Source organism: Daktulosphaira vitifoliae, unplaced genomic scaffold (genome assembly GCF_025091365.1).
Source record: "Daktulosphaira vitifoliae isolate Bord-2020 unplaced genomic scaffold, ASM2509136v1 Scaffold_1, whole genome shotgun sequence".
Lineage (NCBI taxonomy): Eukaryota > Metazoa > Arthropoda > Insecta > Hemiptera > Phylloxeridae > Daktulosphaira > Daktulosphaira vitifoliae.
The window spans coordinates 86,382,939-86,402,233 of record NW_026099572.1 but is presented as its reverse complement, the minus strand read 5'-3'; the positions used below and the strand labels follow the sequence as shown (position 1 = coordinate 86,402,233).

At 32.1% G+C, this 19,295-nt stretch overlaps 3 protein-coding genes across 3 annotated transcripts in view; 1 reads left to right on the top strand and 2 right to left on the bottom strand.

Moving 5' to 3' along the window:
- LOC126895721 (neurobeachin) overlaps positions 1–19,295 on the top strand; it is a 154,682-nt gene that overhangs the window by 127,405 nt on the left and 7,982 nt on the right. The window contains exon 38 of the mRNA XM_050667917.1: positions 18,960–19,077. Within this exon, the coding sequence (XP_050523874.1) occupies positions 18,960–19,077 (118 nt within the window). The remainder of the gene's footprint in view (positions 1–18,959; positions 19,078–19,295) is intronic.
- On the bottom strand, positions 8,446–10,200 carry LOC126895718 (protein mab-21-like). The gene has a single exon (XM_050667914.1). The coding sequence runs from the start codon at positions 10,039–10,041 to the stop codon at positions 8,884–8,886; it is 1,158 nt and encodes a 385-aa protein (XP_050523871.1). The 5' UTR covers positions 10,042–10,200; the 3' UTR covers positions 8,446–8,883.
- Positions 11,800–13,721, bottom strand: LOC126895719 (protein mab-21-like). Its single transcript, XM_050667915.1, has one exon. It carries the CDS (start codon positions 13,275–13,277, stop codon positions 12,180–12,182), a length of 1,098 nt encoding a protein of 365 aa, XP_050523872.1. The 5' UTR covers positions 13,278–13,721; the 3' UTR covers positions 11,800–12,179.

Genomic DNA, 19,295 nt, shown 5'->3' with positions numbered 1-19,295 from the left:
TTATTTTATACATATAGTAATGAACAATAATAAAATGGTTTTTCATTAATCACTACTTATTTAATTTTTTCTATACATTTCATGTCACCCCTTGCGTGCTTAAAATGATAAATCGGCCAAGCAACTGGGTTTCAAAACAGATTTAATAACTAGATTAATTACAGACCTTTCAGCAACCCTTTTAGGAGTAGCAGGACTTAAATTAACTTGGTACCTGTGTAAAAATAATAAATCATATAAAGCACTACCATTTAAGCAAAGTGTAATAACGTAATTAAACTACGACTCTGATATTTCTTTAAAAATCAACGTATACCACTTGTAAGTTTTTTAGTTATTTAGTGTTGTTTTCATTGGTAAATCTGTTCATTCATAATATAATCTGACCATACATGCTCTTTTATGCTTGTTGGCCCAGTTTAGTTGAACTGTAGAGATAATTATACCATATATATTCTAACACAATTATAATTAAAATATTATATAATAAACGAAATTTATATAATATACATAAAAACACCAATTATTATTGTACGTATGAAAATTAGAAGTATTTAATCGAAAACAACTCATTAATTTTAGCTTGTATAGCGTGTGGCCGCATCATGACCTGTCAGCTGTTGACGTGTCCGCCGTCCCTCAAAAAACAAACTGCATTTTAATAACTATTATTAAGTTAATCTAACGTATTCAAACATTTGCATACCTCGTTAGCTCTTAATTTCTATAATTTATAAAACTGCAATGAAACATCTTAGTAGCGCGTACTCGCAGTGAATATAGTTATTTTTTACTTTTTTCTTTTAATAATAAGAAATAAATCGCTCGTTCAGGTGACTTGTAAATCAAAAACTGATGTCTAGAATCCTGTATCACTACATGTATCTTTTCGCCACTTATTCCATGACCATATTCTAACGATCCATCGGGTTTTATTGTCATTTGTTTGCTTTTAAAAACTAAATTGTATTTGGTAAAAAGGAAAATATTTCTTTATACATACACAAGCAGCCGTAGATTATTATCTCGGTAACTACACGAGTCTGTTTACCCATAAATAACATAACGCGCGATCTGTTTCCTTCGTCGGACTATGTTTGAACACAAAATAAAAATATTCCGGCTAAAATGCCAGAATTTCTCTCATAAAACAACTTTGTGGGAATCAACACTGTTTTTTGAAGAAGACAACAATTATTCACCTTATAATTATTCAATTTAATCTTGACTATGTGATCAATTACATCATTTATGTTATTTAGAATATTTACAATATATCTATGTCGTCAGTTTTGTGTTACTTACTTAAGCTATTCTTAAACGTCAGTACAATACTAAAGTCATCTGCAAATATTCTATATAATACAACAGTCCATAAAAGCACATTTATATCATTTAAATTGTCTTTTATCACCGTGAACAATTGATTCTTTTAATTGTTGTATTTCTCACATTTGAATTGGATTTATTTTAAGCTTGTTTATATATCGTATAGGATGATTATTAATTTTTTAATGAACACAAAATTGGTATGCGAAATATTTTAGTAATAGCTTCATTAAAATGGTTTTTTATGTATTTTTGAACGCATTATTTATCTAGTATTTTATATTTACCTGCTATAACATATATAATTTAATTTTTATAGTGTCTCCGATGAGACGCTATAAAACAAAATGACTATAAATTAAAATAATAAAAAACCCTTAAAAATCGCTTGACTGTAATCATAAAAAAGTACACGGGCGCTGGGTGTAAAATGTGCATCTCCCATCTGGACATGTTTTACTATAGCTGTGCATATACATATAGCTATAGTAATATGTACCAAACCTTTTTTATCTGGACTCGACATCTTTTGAAAATATTTCAGTTTTCCGTTGACATTTCGTCTTCGTACAGCAAGCTAACATCTTCCAATATCTCTTTTCATACTCAGAATATTTAAAAAAATTTATTTGAGACCGGTTTATTAATTATAGTTTTATAACATCGAATCATATACAAAAATAAGATATAAGAATAATAATAATTGTCATTTGAGGATATTATATATGCGTACCTATGACACATTAAATTACCATGCTGTTCGTATAACACGTGTAATCATAAAACCATAGCGGTCATAGTGACCATAAAATACACACCCTCTCCTTCTTATGAATCATTGAATACTAAGAAAAAAGTATAATGAATTATTTCACGGATAATTATTTTTCAGATGACAAATACTTAAAAAATCGAAGTTATTTAATGCAGTAATGATTATAATTATGGTTTATTGTTTTTAGTAATAATGATTATTAATTTTGCTACAAATATATCTCACGTTATTTCTAATTGTAAATAAAATACATTTTCAAGTCATTAGCTTATTTTATATTTGATTCGTACAAAAGCCTATTATTTGGTATTAAATGTTGAGTTTTTTTTTGCTCATCAACCAGTCCACCTTTGTATTTTTCTGTCTTTTTTTATTTTATTGAATTAGTTTTATTTGCCACAAAAACAAACCGTTTTAACATGGATTAGACTTGGCAGTAATCCATTTATTAAGAATTTATTTAAGTTTATGACCTTTGGTCTTGTCGGTTAAAAAAAATATATTTTACTATGCATCAAACGTGTTTAAATGGATTTCATTTTAGTTTTTTATGTTTATCGAAATATTTATGTGAATATTAAATTTATTGATCGTATATAATTNAATATTTATGTGAATATTAAATTTATTGATCGTATATAATTTATATTCGTGCTAAATAATAGTTTTAAGTCGAAAATCTCAGTAATTTTAACATCCTCCTGCCTTTTCAACTGATTGAGTCGAGACATCTTTATTTACCCTTTGTTTTTTGTTTATCATAGTAGTTAGTCTATCAGTGGTAACTTTATGGTTCAGTGAGACTGTTTAGTGCCTCGTTATGTTCCTGATCCCAATCGTTGTATTTCATCACTACATTTATGCACACTAGATTATTTCGTCCTCTCTATTGTGTATTTTATTCTCTTATTGTGTTTTTTTTTTTTGTACCCTCCTCGTTTTGTTTTGTCCGGCGGCTATAATATTCGTGTGCTCCCGAAACATCATTGTGTGCGGCGGCGTTAGTATAGAAAAATACAATATCAGATAACGCCAAGTATTCCCCCTGACGGCAGTGTCGGTGGTTGCTGTCAATCAAAAGAGAATTCGACGGCATCACACAAAGAAATCAGTGTCATCTTACACATGGTTTTGAACTGTCCCGCGTAGGATTGGTGAAACCTATACACGCGGCGAATCTTAAATATCAGTTACTAGTTTATTGGTCGTTTTTCTAAATCATCTCGATGATTGCTTTTGTACTAAATATAACACCAAAAGATGTAACAGTTATTTTAACACACGTGTGTCATAAAAACTAGCAAACTGTGTACTTAAAGTAAACATTTTTGCATTTACAATTTTGGAGGGTCAGCCTTGTCTCGTTTGTGACTCGTATGATTACTCTCTTATGATGTCGTACCAGTAAGGGTACGATCCATAGGCGGTTTTGCTCCGGCGAGCTGGAAAATGACATTTTTGGTAGTGTGGAAGTAGCGACCGCGCGCAAAAGTCAGCCGGTGTATCAAATCCAATTGTCTCCGCACATTAATATCGACTGTCTCCCGTGATTATGTCTATATCACATATATTAGAAAATAATTGGATGGAAGTGATGCTATATTTGTGGGGTGCTGAGCATTACTGTAATTTTTACATTATTTTTTTGTGAAACTCATACTGAATACTATTTTACAACGGTTTGAAATATTAGTTAGGATATTTAGTTGTTGGGTAGTTGCTTTTAAGTTAATAATTAATCATACATCTGATATTTGTTTTAATACGCTCTTAATGATTTATTGGAATTATTCCATTAAATTTTCGTAGTGCATTAGAATTATAAAAATGTATTTATTCAAATAATCCGGCCGTTGGCTGTTGGGGTCTTGGAGTTTTCTTTGGCGGCACCATTGGTATTCCACTCTCCTTCGTGCAAACAAATAAATGTACATTCTCTTCGTTAGTTCATCGTGCCAATTAAGTATTAACACAGTCAATTGTTAGTGGCGTATATCTATACGTATTATATGTTCAAATAGGTAATACTAGTTGTTTTTCTAAAAACATTGTAGTTGTGTGTTGCGTGATGTGTGGCGATTATTGGTGACAAGGCGGTACCCTTTGACACCGATGTTGTTTATTGATATCTTATATACGTAGTCGCTTTTATGATCGTGTAGTTTACAGTACAATGTAAGAATAATAATCCTCATTACTGTTTGTTTAATTTTTATTAATACTTTTATTATTAAAATATGTACCGATTTTCAAAATGTTATACATTTGTCACAGGAAAACAAAACTTTAGCGAACATTTTAAATATTTGATGGTTTATTGAAAGCTTTAAAAGTTTTTTCATTGGTAGTTAAATATTAATTAAAATATATTTTATTTTTATTTGAGATTTTCTAGGTTATTACCATTGTTCGATATTTTAGTGAAGCAATTATTTTTTTGAAATCAAATAAATGAACGTGCTGCTCATAAAATTATACGTCTTTATGTTTATGATTTCCATTGTTTTTAATTCACAATTTCATCTCGGTTCACCGGTACTGCATAAAATAGAGAAATACAATCCTTTATATTTTATTGTTTGTGTTTCCTGCACTTTATGTTATATTATTCTCGGCGAATGAAATCCAACAAAATGCTAACAGGCGATCATTCAGCTGGTTTACGCATAGTATGTAAAATAACTTATTGTTTAGTGACGCCGTCTCGTGTTCAATAGTCTTTAGAATTTAGCATTACTTTGTTTATCGTGAATTTAAAATTTGATAGACAAATAAATCCTTCTATACGAATACATTATAAAATAATAATACATGAAGAATCAACATATTTGACGGCTTTGGAAATTTAACATTCAATATGTTTGATATTTATTTACTTGTTTTGAAGATTAAAAATATAAATAAATCGTTTTATGTGCACTGTAAATGTGTTCAGTGTATTTAAATAGATAATTAATATTTTTTATCAAAATAATTTTTTTCTGCTATTTGAAATTGTTCACCAGTTAAGTAAAAAATTATGCTGTTTAATGAGTTTTTTTTTCTATAGATATAAATTTTGTAATTTAATTTACTATTTTCATTATAAAATTAAAATTTTTGGATTTTAAACTCGTTTAACGTTAATTAAAATGAATATTTTAATTATATAGTAATATGTTTGTTCAGAACTAATAAATTTCTCATTAAATTCTAACCAAAATTGGATTATTTTAAATTCGGTAGAAAATACAATTTAATTTTAAATTCATTGTTTATTTTTATGGTCAATCGAAAGGTTTTGCCATATTTTTAATCTTGATAATATTGTTTTCCGTCAAATAAACTATTATTATAAGCATATAAATTAATATAAGTTCTGTCTATAATCATCTCTTGCTTACCTAACCGTTTTCGCCTGGTTGGATAGTAAGGTATAAAAAAGTTACGCCTGATCGATCTTGAATTAAGTTTTTCTCGTTTTGGTTTTATCCGACATGAAAATTAATATCTTCTCTATTCCATTTACACTTATGTGTGTACCGAAGAGATATAATTTCTAGGTACGTATCTTATGCATGAAAACACAACCATCTGATGCCGAAAAATCGTTTACATATTCAACATTTCATTGCGTTTCTTTCGGCAATAACTCGTTTTAAATACATTTTCCTTTGTCGGCAGTGATGACATTTGAGTACTTTATTCCCCGCTTTTCAAATTCGATTAATCCCGTCCATATTAAAAGGCAAACTTGATTATAAACATCCATTAGACGATATTTTTCTAGAAATAAAAACAACCCTTAACCTCTTCGCTCTCTTACTCGCTGAAATCGGCCCTTTTTCTCTACGCGAACGGCACATTAAAATTGGATCCAAATTAGATTACAACGCGCTCGCGCAAAAAGGGGTTTAAATGTATACGTTGGGAAAACTAACTCGAATTTATTGGCCAACGTTCAGATTCCGCCCCTCCTTGTCGTCCACTCGATTCTGCCGTATTTTGCGTCCGATTAAGTCCATACACTGAAGTAATGTCCTAGGGAACATAAAATCAACTGTGCAAAATAATTTACATTGTTGATAAACGAGTAAAGTTTTTTTGACACTTTTTCTGATGCTTATTTTTAGCTTCTTAAGTGTACATATGCCAATTATTTTTATTAAAATAATTTTTTTATCAAGAAAAATATTTTTGTTTTAATTCAGAAAACGTTTCACTAGAAACGGTTTAGATTTTCTTATTCAATAGATATTTTTTTATGAGCAGTAAAATAATTATTATGTTATTTTATTTCATAAAATAACATAATGATATTCATAGCTATGAAATTCAAAATAAAAACATTTTATTGCAAATAACGTTGCAACTAAAATGGAAGGCAATAAAGAAATGAATTCTACTTATAATTGAGACATAACGATTTTTTTATATTTTGAAACTTATTCTGTATTCTCATCAGTTGATATATTTAAGATAATCTAAAATACGTAAGCTACAAATGTAATAACAACATGTAAAGCAACAAAGAATGCTTTAGATGGAAAATATCTTACAAATCACCATTGTGATTTGGAAGAGAATATAAGATCTTCCTTTTATGATGTATCTATTTGAATCTATTGTGCTAATATTTTGACCGAAAGGTAATCCAGATATGCACTCACACGTTGCATTGGAGTGGGCCGGTGAATTTATCTTTGCGCAAACCAAGGACTGTATTAGGTATGTACTGTTGTGTTGTTGTTATTATTGTACAGACCACCCGGTACCTATGTAATGGGCGCAATATATGAGGGTGTGTAGAGGACAAGGGTGACGAGCAGTAGCGCGTGAACGAAATATTTTCAAGGGGATGATTAAGACACGGTGTGGTGATTTATAAAAATGTAATCACTTTGTCCAAGATGGTTTCCCCCGGGAGACACGATGTAATGGATGTGTTGTATGTATGTTTGGATGGGATGGATAATCCTAAAAGGGTGAGTACGAATAGTGAAGAATGAACACTAAGAAATAACGGGTAAAGATCACTGAAAAATAGATGTTTACAGATTCTATTATAATAGTACTTTTCTATTACCGCAATGTGAGCATGTACATGGTTGATAAGTTTTTTTGTATTTACCATTACATATCCTAATTTTTTATTCTTCGACCGATATTTTTAATAAAAATTATCAGCGAGACATGTTTTTGAGTTCAAGAATAATGAAATATAAGTTCAGATCCGATTTCGTCAATCTAAAAGAATGTTAAAATCTCTTAATTAGCTTTAATCTTCCGATCATATTTTATTTATAGTCTGATGTTTTGCCATGACTTGTAAACGATTAATATTTTTCCTTAGAAATCATCATATCAAAATGAGGTTTTAGTACATTTTATCTCATTACACATTATTTAAAAAAAAATCCATTTTGGACTGTGGAATATTTTCAGTTAAGAAATCAATATAAATTTCAATTCATCTAATGCTGTTATTCAGCCAAGATTCTCAGGTGTAAATTTTGTTCGCAAACTTTACTGCAACTTTATACAAGGTACTTCGTAAATAATTTTTCATTATTAAAAGCAATTATTAGGGTAAGAAACATCATTAACTCAGGATCTCTTACCGCCCCCTACTCCACAGCAAACGTTTAAGTGATTCCAGACCACTTCCGCGAGCGAGCACTTAACTCAATTACTACCCTTCATACTTATGGTGACCGTGTGTCTTTACATTTTTACAACACTCTTGGGGACCACTGATGCTTTCATCTTTAATGCACTTTTCTTCATTTATCATACCGAAAACCGTTTAGTTGTACAGTTTGTAGTAAACACGGCACTTACCTTAATCCAAATGTAAAAACCCCTAGACTTCCTTTATGTACACTATCATCTTTTAAAGTTACGCCAAAAAGCACTTTCTTTAAAATTATTTGTTTGTTTTCATTTTCAAAAAAGTTTATTTAAAATTAATGAATCAACTTTGTGCTTGTAATAAATCTTAAAAACATAATTTATATTAATTTGTTTCATAACTCATTGATTCTTAATTGAAATTTTAATCTTAACATAATTACATTAATAATTTTTATTAAAGTTGCTTTAATTATGTTATCAAGGTTTTTATGAAAACTTTTAGAGTAGTTGATAGTTCTTTACTTAAAAAAACAGTCTCTAGGTCTAATTAAGAAGTTAACCATACAAAAAGAAAAACTTTTAAGAAAGTGTAAAGTTTTATCTGAAATAAAAACAAATCTCTGTCCAATGCTTGACTGAACATAATATATGTATTTTCGATTTAAAAAATAACAAGAATATCACATATTGTTGGTACACAATATTTTATTTAAAAATTATTCTTGAAAAATATTCATCAAAGTAGAAGTAAGAAACATTACAAAACAGTTGTATAACTTGCTCATAAATTTGTATAAATAAAATATAGTACATTTGTTATCACTCAATTTATGCGAAAACAACTTATGAATCGCAAGGTATTTATTTTAAAAACATATTTAAACTTAAAGTAAAAAATAGTTAAATTATATATAATATGATTTTAACATTTATTAGACTCGAAAAGTTCACGGCACAGCCAATTATTAATAAAAATGTTAAATTTCAAGTAAAAGCGTAACGTACCGTGTCGTTTACTTTTTAAATTAGATATTTTGTGATACACATAAAAAGGTTTAAAGTCAGAGTAACAATAAAAAAGATAAGAAATTCACGAGGAACACCAAATAAACATAAGAATCAATAATAATGTTTAACAAGAAAATACTGTAACGATGGCGTTGTCGTCACAGTTTATCAAAAGCTCTAGAGTTAGTCAAAAGTTCTCTAGTGAGCCTCCACGTTTGTTTTGCCGCGTTTTCTAAACTTTGATGAGATTTACCTTTGAAAAGGTCCACGTGCGGTAGAAAGTAATGTGGACACCTTCGACATTGCAGACATGATATTAGTTGCAACAATATGCCGTTGATTCTGTCGCCCAGGCACATGTCGTCCCACTCTATGTCCATAGGGTGTTTTTCGCACTCGTACAACACTAAGGTCTTTATGTGATAGTTGGTCACCGGATTTCCCGGCAAGTCCAAGTGTCTGTCTCTAAGAGTTTTAAGAATACTCAAACATCTTCTACGGCAACCGCCATACGTTAGTCTGTTCTCTACTTCCACGAACGACATCACCCAAGCGTCGCCTTCCAGCGCTGACTGTTTACCGTGAAGCGTTACGCATTCCTTGGACAATAAATCGAATCCCTCTGTTTTTACTTCGGCCACTAAGTTTGGATGTGGCCACGGGATTTGAGGCAGAGGCCAGTGCGCCGAAGATCGTGGCCATATGCCCGCGCATTTAAACGATGGCGTAATTTGGACTATGTACCGTTCGCGAATCCGAAGTTTCACTTCGCTAGTATCGGCAATCATTTTAACCGAGTCTCGATAAACGCATTTGTCGCAAGCCTGAGCCACCAAGGTCTGGAATCTCGACCGGATCTTCCTGGCGGACAGATAACCTGATGCCGTGATAAATTCCACCCATAAGCTCATGCTTCTCTTGCGGCCATCGCTTAGCTTGAGCACCGCACATCCGGGCAACGATCCGTCATCCACGAAATTCAGAACTCCCATTTGATTAAGGTATAAGACAATCTCAAATTCCGTCGGTGATATAACGTCTAGGCCTTCGTATCTTCCGTTGCACTCCACCAGAGACGATATAAATCTCGGTTCTTGAGCTTCGACTTCTCTAAGGACGTCCTGTACGACTTTGCACACTTCTCGGATGGTCTTGATGGTGGTCATTTTTCGCGGCATCACTCTCTCTGCCCAAAATTTCCCTAGCTGATATGACAGCTTCATCTGGGCAGACAGCATATCCTGCGGAACCAGCATGTTTTGTTCGCCGTATCTCATGTCCTCGTACTGATCGTTTACCACTTTACTGGACAACATATACAGTCATTATAAACGAATTAATATAAAATAAAAATACAGAAATTCGCTTGAAAAAACTCAATTTTTTGAAGTAGGTAATTCTAATTCTATTAAACTGATACAAAGACACGCGACGACGGACGATTGCGATCGTGTACTACACCGTTTTACTCATGGCCAGGATCCTCGTGTCGGGCGGAACGCGGCTCAACATCGGTGGGGTAATGTCACTGATCCTACGGGGTGGGCGTGTCATGCGATACCGCCCATTTCGCAGCTATTGATCCGGGGCGGTCTCCGTCTCGGAGTGGCCACCGCACACTCTGGACGAGATAATACTTCTTTTTTAGGATTTTTTGAATGCGTTCCCTTTACTATAATAACTCTCCTTCTTTCCATACTCACACTATCACTGTGTAATGAATAATTTTTTCCCTTAACATGTTTTTTTATGCCACATTATTCTACATTATCGTTTATGCGTAGGTATGTGTGTGTTTGTATCTTGCCAGAAGAAATCTGATATCATTTGAAATGAAGCGTTTTCATAATTTATTATAAAATAAAAACCGATAGATGATATTGTTTTTTTTTTTTAATTGTAACAAGATCTGTCTCGGACGATAATTATAATAAAACAGTACTTTTATAAGGTTTTATTGATTACAATAAAAATAATTATAACGCTCCTGTTTTATGTCATATGTTTACTATCTTATCTAAATGGTCATTATAGTAAAATAATTAGATAGATATCCGTCGCACGACATGTTTTTAAACAAATCTATAATTTATTGAAATACTTAGTCAGATTATTATAATAATTAAATACATATAGTTAGTTTGATTTTCCTCGGTATGTAATTTGTACGTGTATAGTCTTGTGATAAATATATAAATACCTCCTAAGAAAAAGGTTGTAATTCAACTTTTTTTAGAAAAAAAAAATTTCAATTTTACACAATTTAAAATTTATTTAAAGAACAAAAGAAAAAAAATAAGTTACGATCTCTTTCTTAGGCAGTTTCGATATGTTGTGCCCTTAAATCGAATTAATGCCCTTCAAATACTTACAACAATGAATAAATTTAATAAAATAATGCAAGAACCTTTTTCAACATTTTGGGTGAGTTTTTATTGCAAGTCAGTAAACTTTTTTTTTTGTGAGATATTTTTACTGAATAAGTTTACTTATAGTCAATTGAAGTGGATCTCTATACATACTATTTTAGTAATATTTGGATCTTGTTATTGTTTGATTATTATTTACTTCTTTGTTTGCACAGTAAATAGAATATATTGATAAAATAATCCGTATTAGGTTTTACTATATAGACATAATGTTATTCTTTTATTCACACAATTATAAGTATAAAAATTATAATTTTTACTTGAGTACAAAATAAATTTATATGTTTATATTTTAAGAAATTTGATTGAGAATTCCATCTCTGATTCTATCTTTTAATTTTTTTTTGAACATATAAATCATTCGTGTTGGGATATTTTACTATTGGCGGTTTCTATCATATGTTATGTTTTTATATTAAATTAAAAAAAAATTTCATGAAAATTTTATGAATAAATCATTTGATTAATTTCGATTTTCTTTTAGTTTTTGCTGATGTAATAAAATTTTCCTGTAGTTCAACCAAATTGGTGTTGAATACTTTTTTGTGATAAAATTTTATCAACTTAAATAAATTGTTTGAGTTTGTTTTTAAATAAATAAATAAATAATTCATACTAGTAAAAAATGTTTTATTTATAAAAGAATGGCTTATAAGCAGAAAATTACATGTAGGTAACAAATTATAAAAACAACAAAAAAAAAAAAAAACTTTTTACTGACTAATATTGCACATTATTTTATTTATTTTAATACATTGTAATGTTCTTAATTTCGACTTTATACGTTTAAACGTTACAAAAGATAAGCAATATTATCAATTGCTCAATTTTTTACTACATTGTCTTACATTTATTATGAATAAATATTTTATTATATACATAGGAAAAAAACAATAAATGTGTCTTGTGTTATATGTCTGACTAAATTTCTAAACCTATTTATCATGACTTAGACTGGTATTTGCTTGTATAGCTCAGTATTGAATTGTTAAGACTAGGTAGATGTCGCGAGCAACCCAATTTCTCTACAGTTTATCGAAAGCCCTCGAGTTCGTAATTATCTCGCGACTGAGTCTCCAGACATGTTTGGAGGCACTTTCCAATGAGGCCGGTGTCTTGCCTTTGAATAGATCCAAATGCGGTATAAAATAGTGAGGACATCGTCTGCATTGCAAACACGAGATTAGCTGTAACAGAATGCCGTTTATCCTATCCGCTATACTGGTCTCTTCCCATTCCATGTCCCGGGGATGTTTTTCGCATTCATATAGCAAAAGAGTTTTGATGTGATAATTGGTGATTGGGTTGCCGGGCAGATCCAAATGTCTGTCCCTAAGAGTTTTCAGTATGCTCAGGCAGCGTCTCCTACACCCGCCGTATAGGAGTCTGTTTTCTACGTCCGTGAAAGACATGACCCAAGCGTCACCTTCCATCGAGTTCTGCTTGCCGTGCATAATAACGCTGTCCTTGGACAGTAGATCGAATCCCTCGGTTTTTACCTCGACGATCAAGTTGGGATGCGGCCACGTTAATTGCGGCACGGGCCAGTGAGCCGCCGATCTGGGCCAAACACCCGCACATTTAAACGACGGTGTGATCTGCACTACATATCTATCTCTTATGCGAAGTTTTACCTCACCCGTGTCAGACATCATTTTCACCATATCCCGATAAATGCACTTGTCACAGGCTTGAGCGACTAGAGTTTGAAACCTCGACCGGATCTTCCTGGCGGACAGATAGCCTGATGCCGTGATAAATTCCACCCATAAGCTCATGCTTCTCTTGCGGCCGTCGCTTAGCTTGAGCACCGCACATCCGGGCAAAGACCCGTCGTCCACGAAATTGAAAACGCCCATTTGGTTCAGGTACAACACGATCTCGAACTCGGTTGGCGACACGACCTCGAGACCTTCGTAACGGCCGTTGCATTCTGCCAACGATGAAATGAACCTAGGTTCTTGCGCTTCCACTTCGTGCAATACCGTTTGCACGACTTTGCACACCTCACGTATAGCCTTTGCGGTGCTCGACTTTCTCGTCTCTACTCGTTCTACGTAGTATTTATTCAATTGGTACAACATTTTTGATTGTGTGGCCAACATGTCCGAGGGCAACAGCATGACCGGCCGGCAGTCACCTGTACCAAGTTTTCTGGCGAAACTCCCGTTAAACGCACAATAATGTGGCACCGTTCGATTTAAATACGCTGTTTATTTTTTCGGAGGTGTCGGATCCATAAAAGGTGTCGCATGGTGCTGTTGTACAACGAAAGACTATTGAACTGGAGCCCTGGCCGTTGCGTACGGGTCCCGTCCCACCGGATGACTCGGCACCGGCTCCCAGTCACGCCCACACGACCAATGCAAAACTCGTAAAATGTGCGCGCGCCTTGTCGATCGATACATCTCTCGCGAGGGAACACATTAAGCGCACCTCAGGTTCGTCACGGTGAGTTTATCACCCAAAATGGTTTTTGTTGTATTTCTTCTTCTTTTTTCGTCCCTTTTAGATCACATTCTGTAGTAACGATTTACGTGTATCGTCGTAACATGTGCCAAAGGTGCAAAATATCACTTTGGCCTGAAGATAGAAACAAGCTAAAAGTATTAATTAATGAAAATATTTAAACTTGTATATTATTATANAGGAATGTTCTATTGACTTCGACTGTTAGCTATTGTTTCGTTTGAACAAACTTTCTTTGTTAGTCACGCCGATCGTTTATCAATTTAAATATTTAAAAAATGACTTTCTAATTTGAATATTTACTCTAGTCAACGTTTAAAAATACTAGATCTGAGTTTTGTGTCATTTCTTTGGTACAATTCAATCTTAACCGAAAACAATTTACGGTTGTCTAAGTTCGTCTCAGTAATGAGAAAGCTAAAAGTATTAATTAATGAAAATATTTAAACTTGTATATTATTATAGTTGTCCAATTTATATAATAAGGATCATTGAATGATTAAAAATTACTTTTGGTGTTTTCATTGAAATTCTTATATCTTTAATGAGTACATTTTCTGAGTATTTTTTTAGAATTAATAAATATTCATATCAGTTAGTTTTTTTTTTTTTACTATAAAATTGTGTGATTGTAATAATGATGAATGTAATTTGATTGAAAATAGGGTGAATTGAACATTTCAAAATATCATACAAACTAGGAAACTACTAAAATTGTATTTTTTTTGTTATCTTCTCGTCGTTGATTTAGTAGGTGTACAATTTATTTGTTTTGATAACGAGACACTAATCTAATTTAAATGGTAGTCCAGACAAGTAACATGTTTTTATTTGATTTTTTGATAAAGTATATATGTAAAACCAATGCGATAGTTTTTTATTTACTTTCTCATATCTAAACAGATAAATTGTATTTTTTATTCGTCTGCCGTTGTTCGTCAAGTTATTAGTTCGTCGACCTCATGTAAATTAATATTAAAATGCACTTATGTCTCAAGGCCAGTTGACCAGCCGTGATAAAATTGTCACTAATTTTTTACTTCTTGTACAAAATAATTAAATTGACACTAGTAAGCGCAATAAAATTATAATAATTATATCGAAAACATTAATCGTGTTGTTGCTGTACATAGTGTTTTATTAAATTCAATTCCCGTAAAAACTATGGTCGTTAATCATCAAGTGAGATGTTTTTTTTTTAAATTTTTATTACCGTTTTTAATTGTTTACTTTTTTTATGCGTTCAACTTGTTTTTTCGGAATACAAGTTAATTTATGTAACCAGTGATAAATTGTTAAAATACAGTTTGCTATCAAATAAAATCGTATAGCAGTTTTTATTTTACATGTGACTTTATACTGAAAATATAATCGTGGCAAGTTCATCTCTGGGTAAAGCATAAAAAGTTCAATGTTTTCCAGGGTAGCTACTACGCTGTATAACTTCTGGGAGGACTTTTCCGGAGGGGGTACGTCACTTTGGATTACTGTAGCAATTTTTCGTCGGCGCGGGATTTTAGTTGGAGGGGTTGTACAAAAAGGGGGCGAAACTCGATACGAAATAAGGAAATATCGTTTGTGCTGGCGGATNCGAGATGTTTTTTTTTTAAATTTTTATTACCGTTTTTAATTGTTTACTTTTTTTTATGCGTTCAACTTGTTTTTTCAAAATACAAGTTAATTTATGTAACCAGTGATAAATTGTTAAAATACAGTTTGCTATCAAATAAAATCGTATAGCAGTTTTTATTTTACATGTGACTTTATACTGAAAATATAATCGTGGCAAGTTCATCTCTGGGTAAAGCATAAAAAGTTCAATGTTTTCCAGGGTAGCTACTACGCTGTATAACTTCTGGGAGGACTTTACCGGAGGGGGTACGTCACTTTGGATTACTGTAGCAATTTTTCGTCGACGCGGGATTTTAGTTGGAGGGGTTGTACAAAAAGGGGGCGAAACTCGATACGAAATAAGGAAATATCGTTTGTGCTGGCGGATTTCAATGTTTGTATGTCCGAAAATCCATGTCGCATAAAGGGATTTGGTTTTAACGAGGAGAACAACAATAATAATATTTCTTCTGGTGCTGGTGTGACGTATGGCCCACATCGACGAGCGACCATTGCACGTTGTCTTATAATAGCAATAATAAATCATTTGTTTTAGAATAAACGTGGGGAGGACACCCGCGATCAAGACTCGGTCGGTGGCGCGTTTTATTTTTGGGCTGTTGTTTGACGCTGTTGATTATGGTGGCGCCTAAGCGGAACTCCGGTCGGTTTTCACATGCCGAGAGCTACTCGAAATATTATTATTTTTGCTATTGTCTGAAAACCTTAAGTATTGAAGGGGTGTAAATTGTGTAACACTATATTGAGTGTTTTTGTAGCACCGTCGATTCTGTAAACAATATCGCTTGAATGTTTAAATTCTGTCTTAATGTGGACGAGTAAAAAGTTAAATAGCTCTTTTCAAAGATCCTCCAGTGTTTAATAGAAAAAAAAAATAACACGGAGAGTTTTACCAATTTTTAATTGTTTCTGATTGAAATTTGCACTACATTTTATTTTTTATAAATGTCATGGGAGGCTGATAATTTTGTTGTTCAATCCTATATTTACTAGTTTTTGTTGATATTTGGATTTCATAAATAGGATAAGACACGTTCTTAAAATATGATGAATGTTTTCTGTCTTACTTTTAACCAACCAACTGCTGAACATAAAGCAATAACATACACGGCGAATCGTACAAGTCTTCATAATTATTACTATCGTTTATTTAATGTTGATAATTATGTGTGGGAAGAAGGCCACCAGGGAATTGTCATCGCCTAGACACCACACATCCCTAATAAATTATCAGGGAGGTTAAGCCTATTAAAAACACGTGCGGGATGCGTATAATATTTCACATGGAAAAATATGCGTACCGTTGTTGCTGCAGAGCAAAGCGGCCCACAGTCTCCGTGAAGAGTCACACGACACAATGATGCGTTTATCTAGTTTTCATTTTTAAGCGAAATGTGCCACGACCGAAACAATTCACTATTTCTATTGAAATATGCTATAAAATCTGTCGTCTCGAATAGGTTGTTCCGTCCTGTAATGTATGAATGTAAGAACCTTATCATAACACATTTATTACCTTTTGTACCACCGTTATTAGGAATTATATAGTTTTTTGTTTTATATTTAAAGTAAACATCTTTAAAATCAAATGGTCGAGNTCTCCGTGAAGAATCACACGACACAATGATGCGTTTATCTAGTTTTCATTTTTAAGCGAAATGTGCCACGACCAAAACAATTCACTATTTCTATTGAAATATGCTATGAAATCTGTCGTCTCGTTGTTCCGTCCTGTAATGTATGAATGTAAGAACCTTATCATAAACATTTATTACTTCACCTTTTGTACCACCGTTATTAGGAATTATATAGTTTTTTGTTTTATATTTAAAGTAAACATCTTTAAAATCAAATGGTCGAGACAACTATAAAACAAACGATCAAACAAGCTTCTAATCGGCCGTAACATAAAAATACGAGTACGGCCATAAAAGTTATTACCCTCAAACGCCCATACAATTTTTTTAACACGACTTAATATGTTAATTTTAAGAATTACACCTCATTAAAGTGAACATTGATACCATCAGCCGGAAATTGATTGGGTACTTTCTGCTTAATTTATTCTACGATCGAAGTCGAGTGTTTACGACTACGTTGTGAGTTACAGCGATCAAGTGATCAATGATAACTATTTGCAGCGTCCGGTCTAAAAATGTTTGTGACATTAAAGATGCAAAACGTACGAGTCATTCACATTCCAATACATTCGACAACATTTTTAATTATATCGTTGAGTACCATTTGGCTTTGTTATATTATAACATGCATTTTATCCAACATTTTTTAGATTGTCCAAACACAGTTTATGAATATATTAATTGTTTATATATCAGTGGCGTACGCAGTACTTTTTCAAGGTAACTGACACTAAATGTTTGCGTCAGTACTTTTTTTTTTTTATTTATTCGGTAAATTTACAAAGTCAAAGACGTATTTTTAATTTCTTTACAAATGAAATATAACAGACATTTTTTATGATGGTGTCATAACTCCTTGACATTCCCCGTAATTGTGTAACTGTTAACAAAATATTATCGTATCAGATTGAAAATAACACTATTATGGGTATTTGATTCTAAAATTAAAGTTCCTAATAGTTAGTCAGTTTGAGTGCAAGTAAATATTATTTTAAATTACACTTTAACTAGCATGATAGGCGTAAAATCAAAAAAAGTTTTGTAAGGGATTTCCTAATTTTTAATTTTTTTTAAATAATATGCTTGATTTTGAAGAAATATTCGTGTATCACATATCATGACAGGCTAGTGAAATTAGAGATAAGCTCCTTAAGTCTTGGCCGGGTAAGCCAGAACTTACCTGTAAAATATATTTTTAAAATCTATGGAAATTCACTTACTTTTCAAAATGCTTATAAAGTGTAAAAAAGATGTCTTAAATTGCGTAATGTATTTGGATTTTTACTCAATGTTTTCTGTACTTTTATTATTTTATGTAAATTTATTATATAATCTATTATTTTAAAAACTTGACTGTAACAATTTTACGGTTTGTTTTTAGTAGCAAAATATTTATGTATTTACTGTACTTTATTTATTTATTATTATTTCATTAATCTGCTATTTATATTTTGAAATAATATTAGGGAGTACATTAAGTTAATACTAAAGAAACATGAGCGTCGACTGGTCACGTGCACTTATAATTGGGGTTAAAAAACTGTAGTCTAGTTGGTTAGCGAGAGAAAAGAACCCAAGCTGGATACTTGCGGGAAGTTATTATTTTGTTTGTAGTACTTAATACTCACATTTAAGTCCAGGGCATGGGTCGCGTACATCACTTATCTCGGTTAGCACTTTGCACGCGCATCAGAAACTGACGGCAATGAATGCCAATCATGCAACGAGGGATGTTGACAAATTGCAAAATGCACATCACTGGAATAGCCCCTTGTTTCATGTGTTGTCTGTCGAACAATCACCTTCGAACGTATTCAACCCTCCTTTTTTGGATAATGTGTATTCAATATTGTTATAATAACAGTAAATTATCCATGTTACTCGATATTCAATTTACTGAATTGTCAAAATACCAACATTAATTTAGTTTTTAATTTCATTATGTAATTAGAAAATAGCTGATATTTACTGGCAAACATATTTTTTTTTCATAAATTAAGAACAATGTTTTAGTTATACATTATACTTTAAGATAAATGTTAATTGTTTTCTTTTTTGTTTCAGGTGTTGAAATACTGTGATCATCTACACGGAAAATGGTATTTTTCAGAAATCAGAGCAATATTTTCGAGACGATACTTGTTACAAAACATAGCCATTGAAATATTCATGGCCAGCAGAAGTAAGTTTACACAAGTCTAGTGTTTTTCTTAAACAGTTGTTAAGTTAGATTTGGTATTCTTGCTATAAAAAATAGTAAGGGGTTGTAGGCTTTTATCTAGAAGCTTCTTACTTTTACACCATCTGCAACTATTATCTAACCTGCCAACCGTCCGGCCAGGAAGATTACAATCGCGTGTACAATGTAACGAGATATCAAACATCGTGTTGTGGATTCAT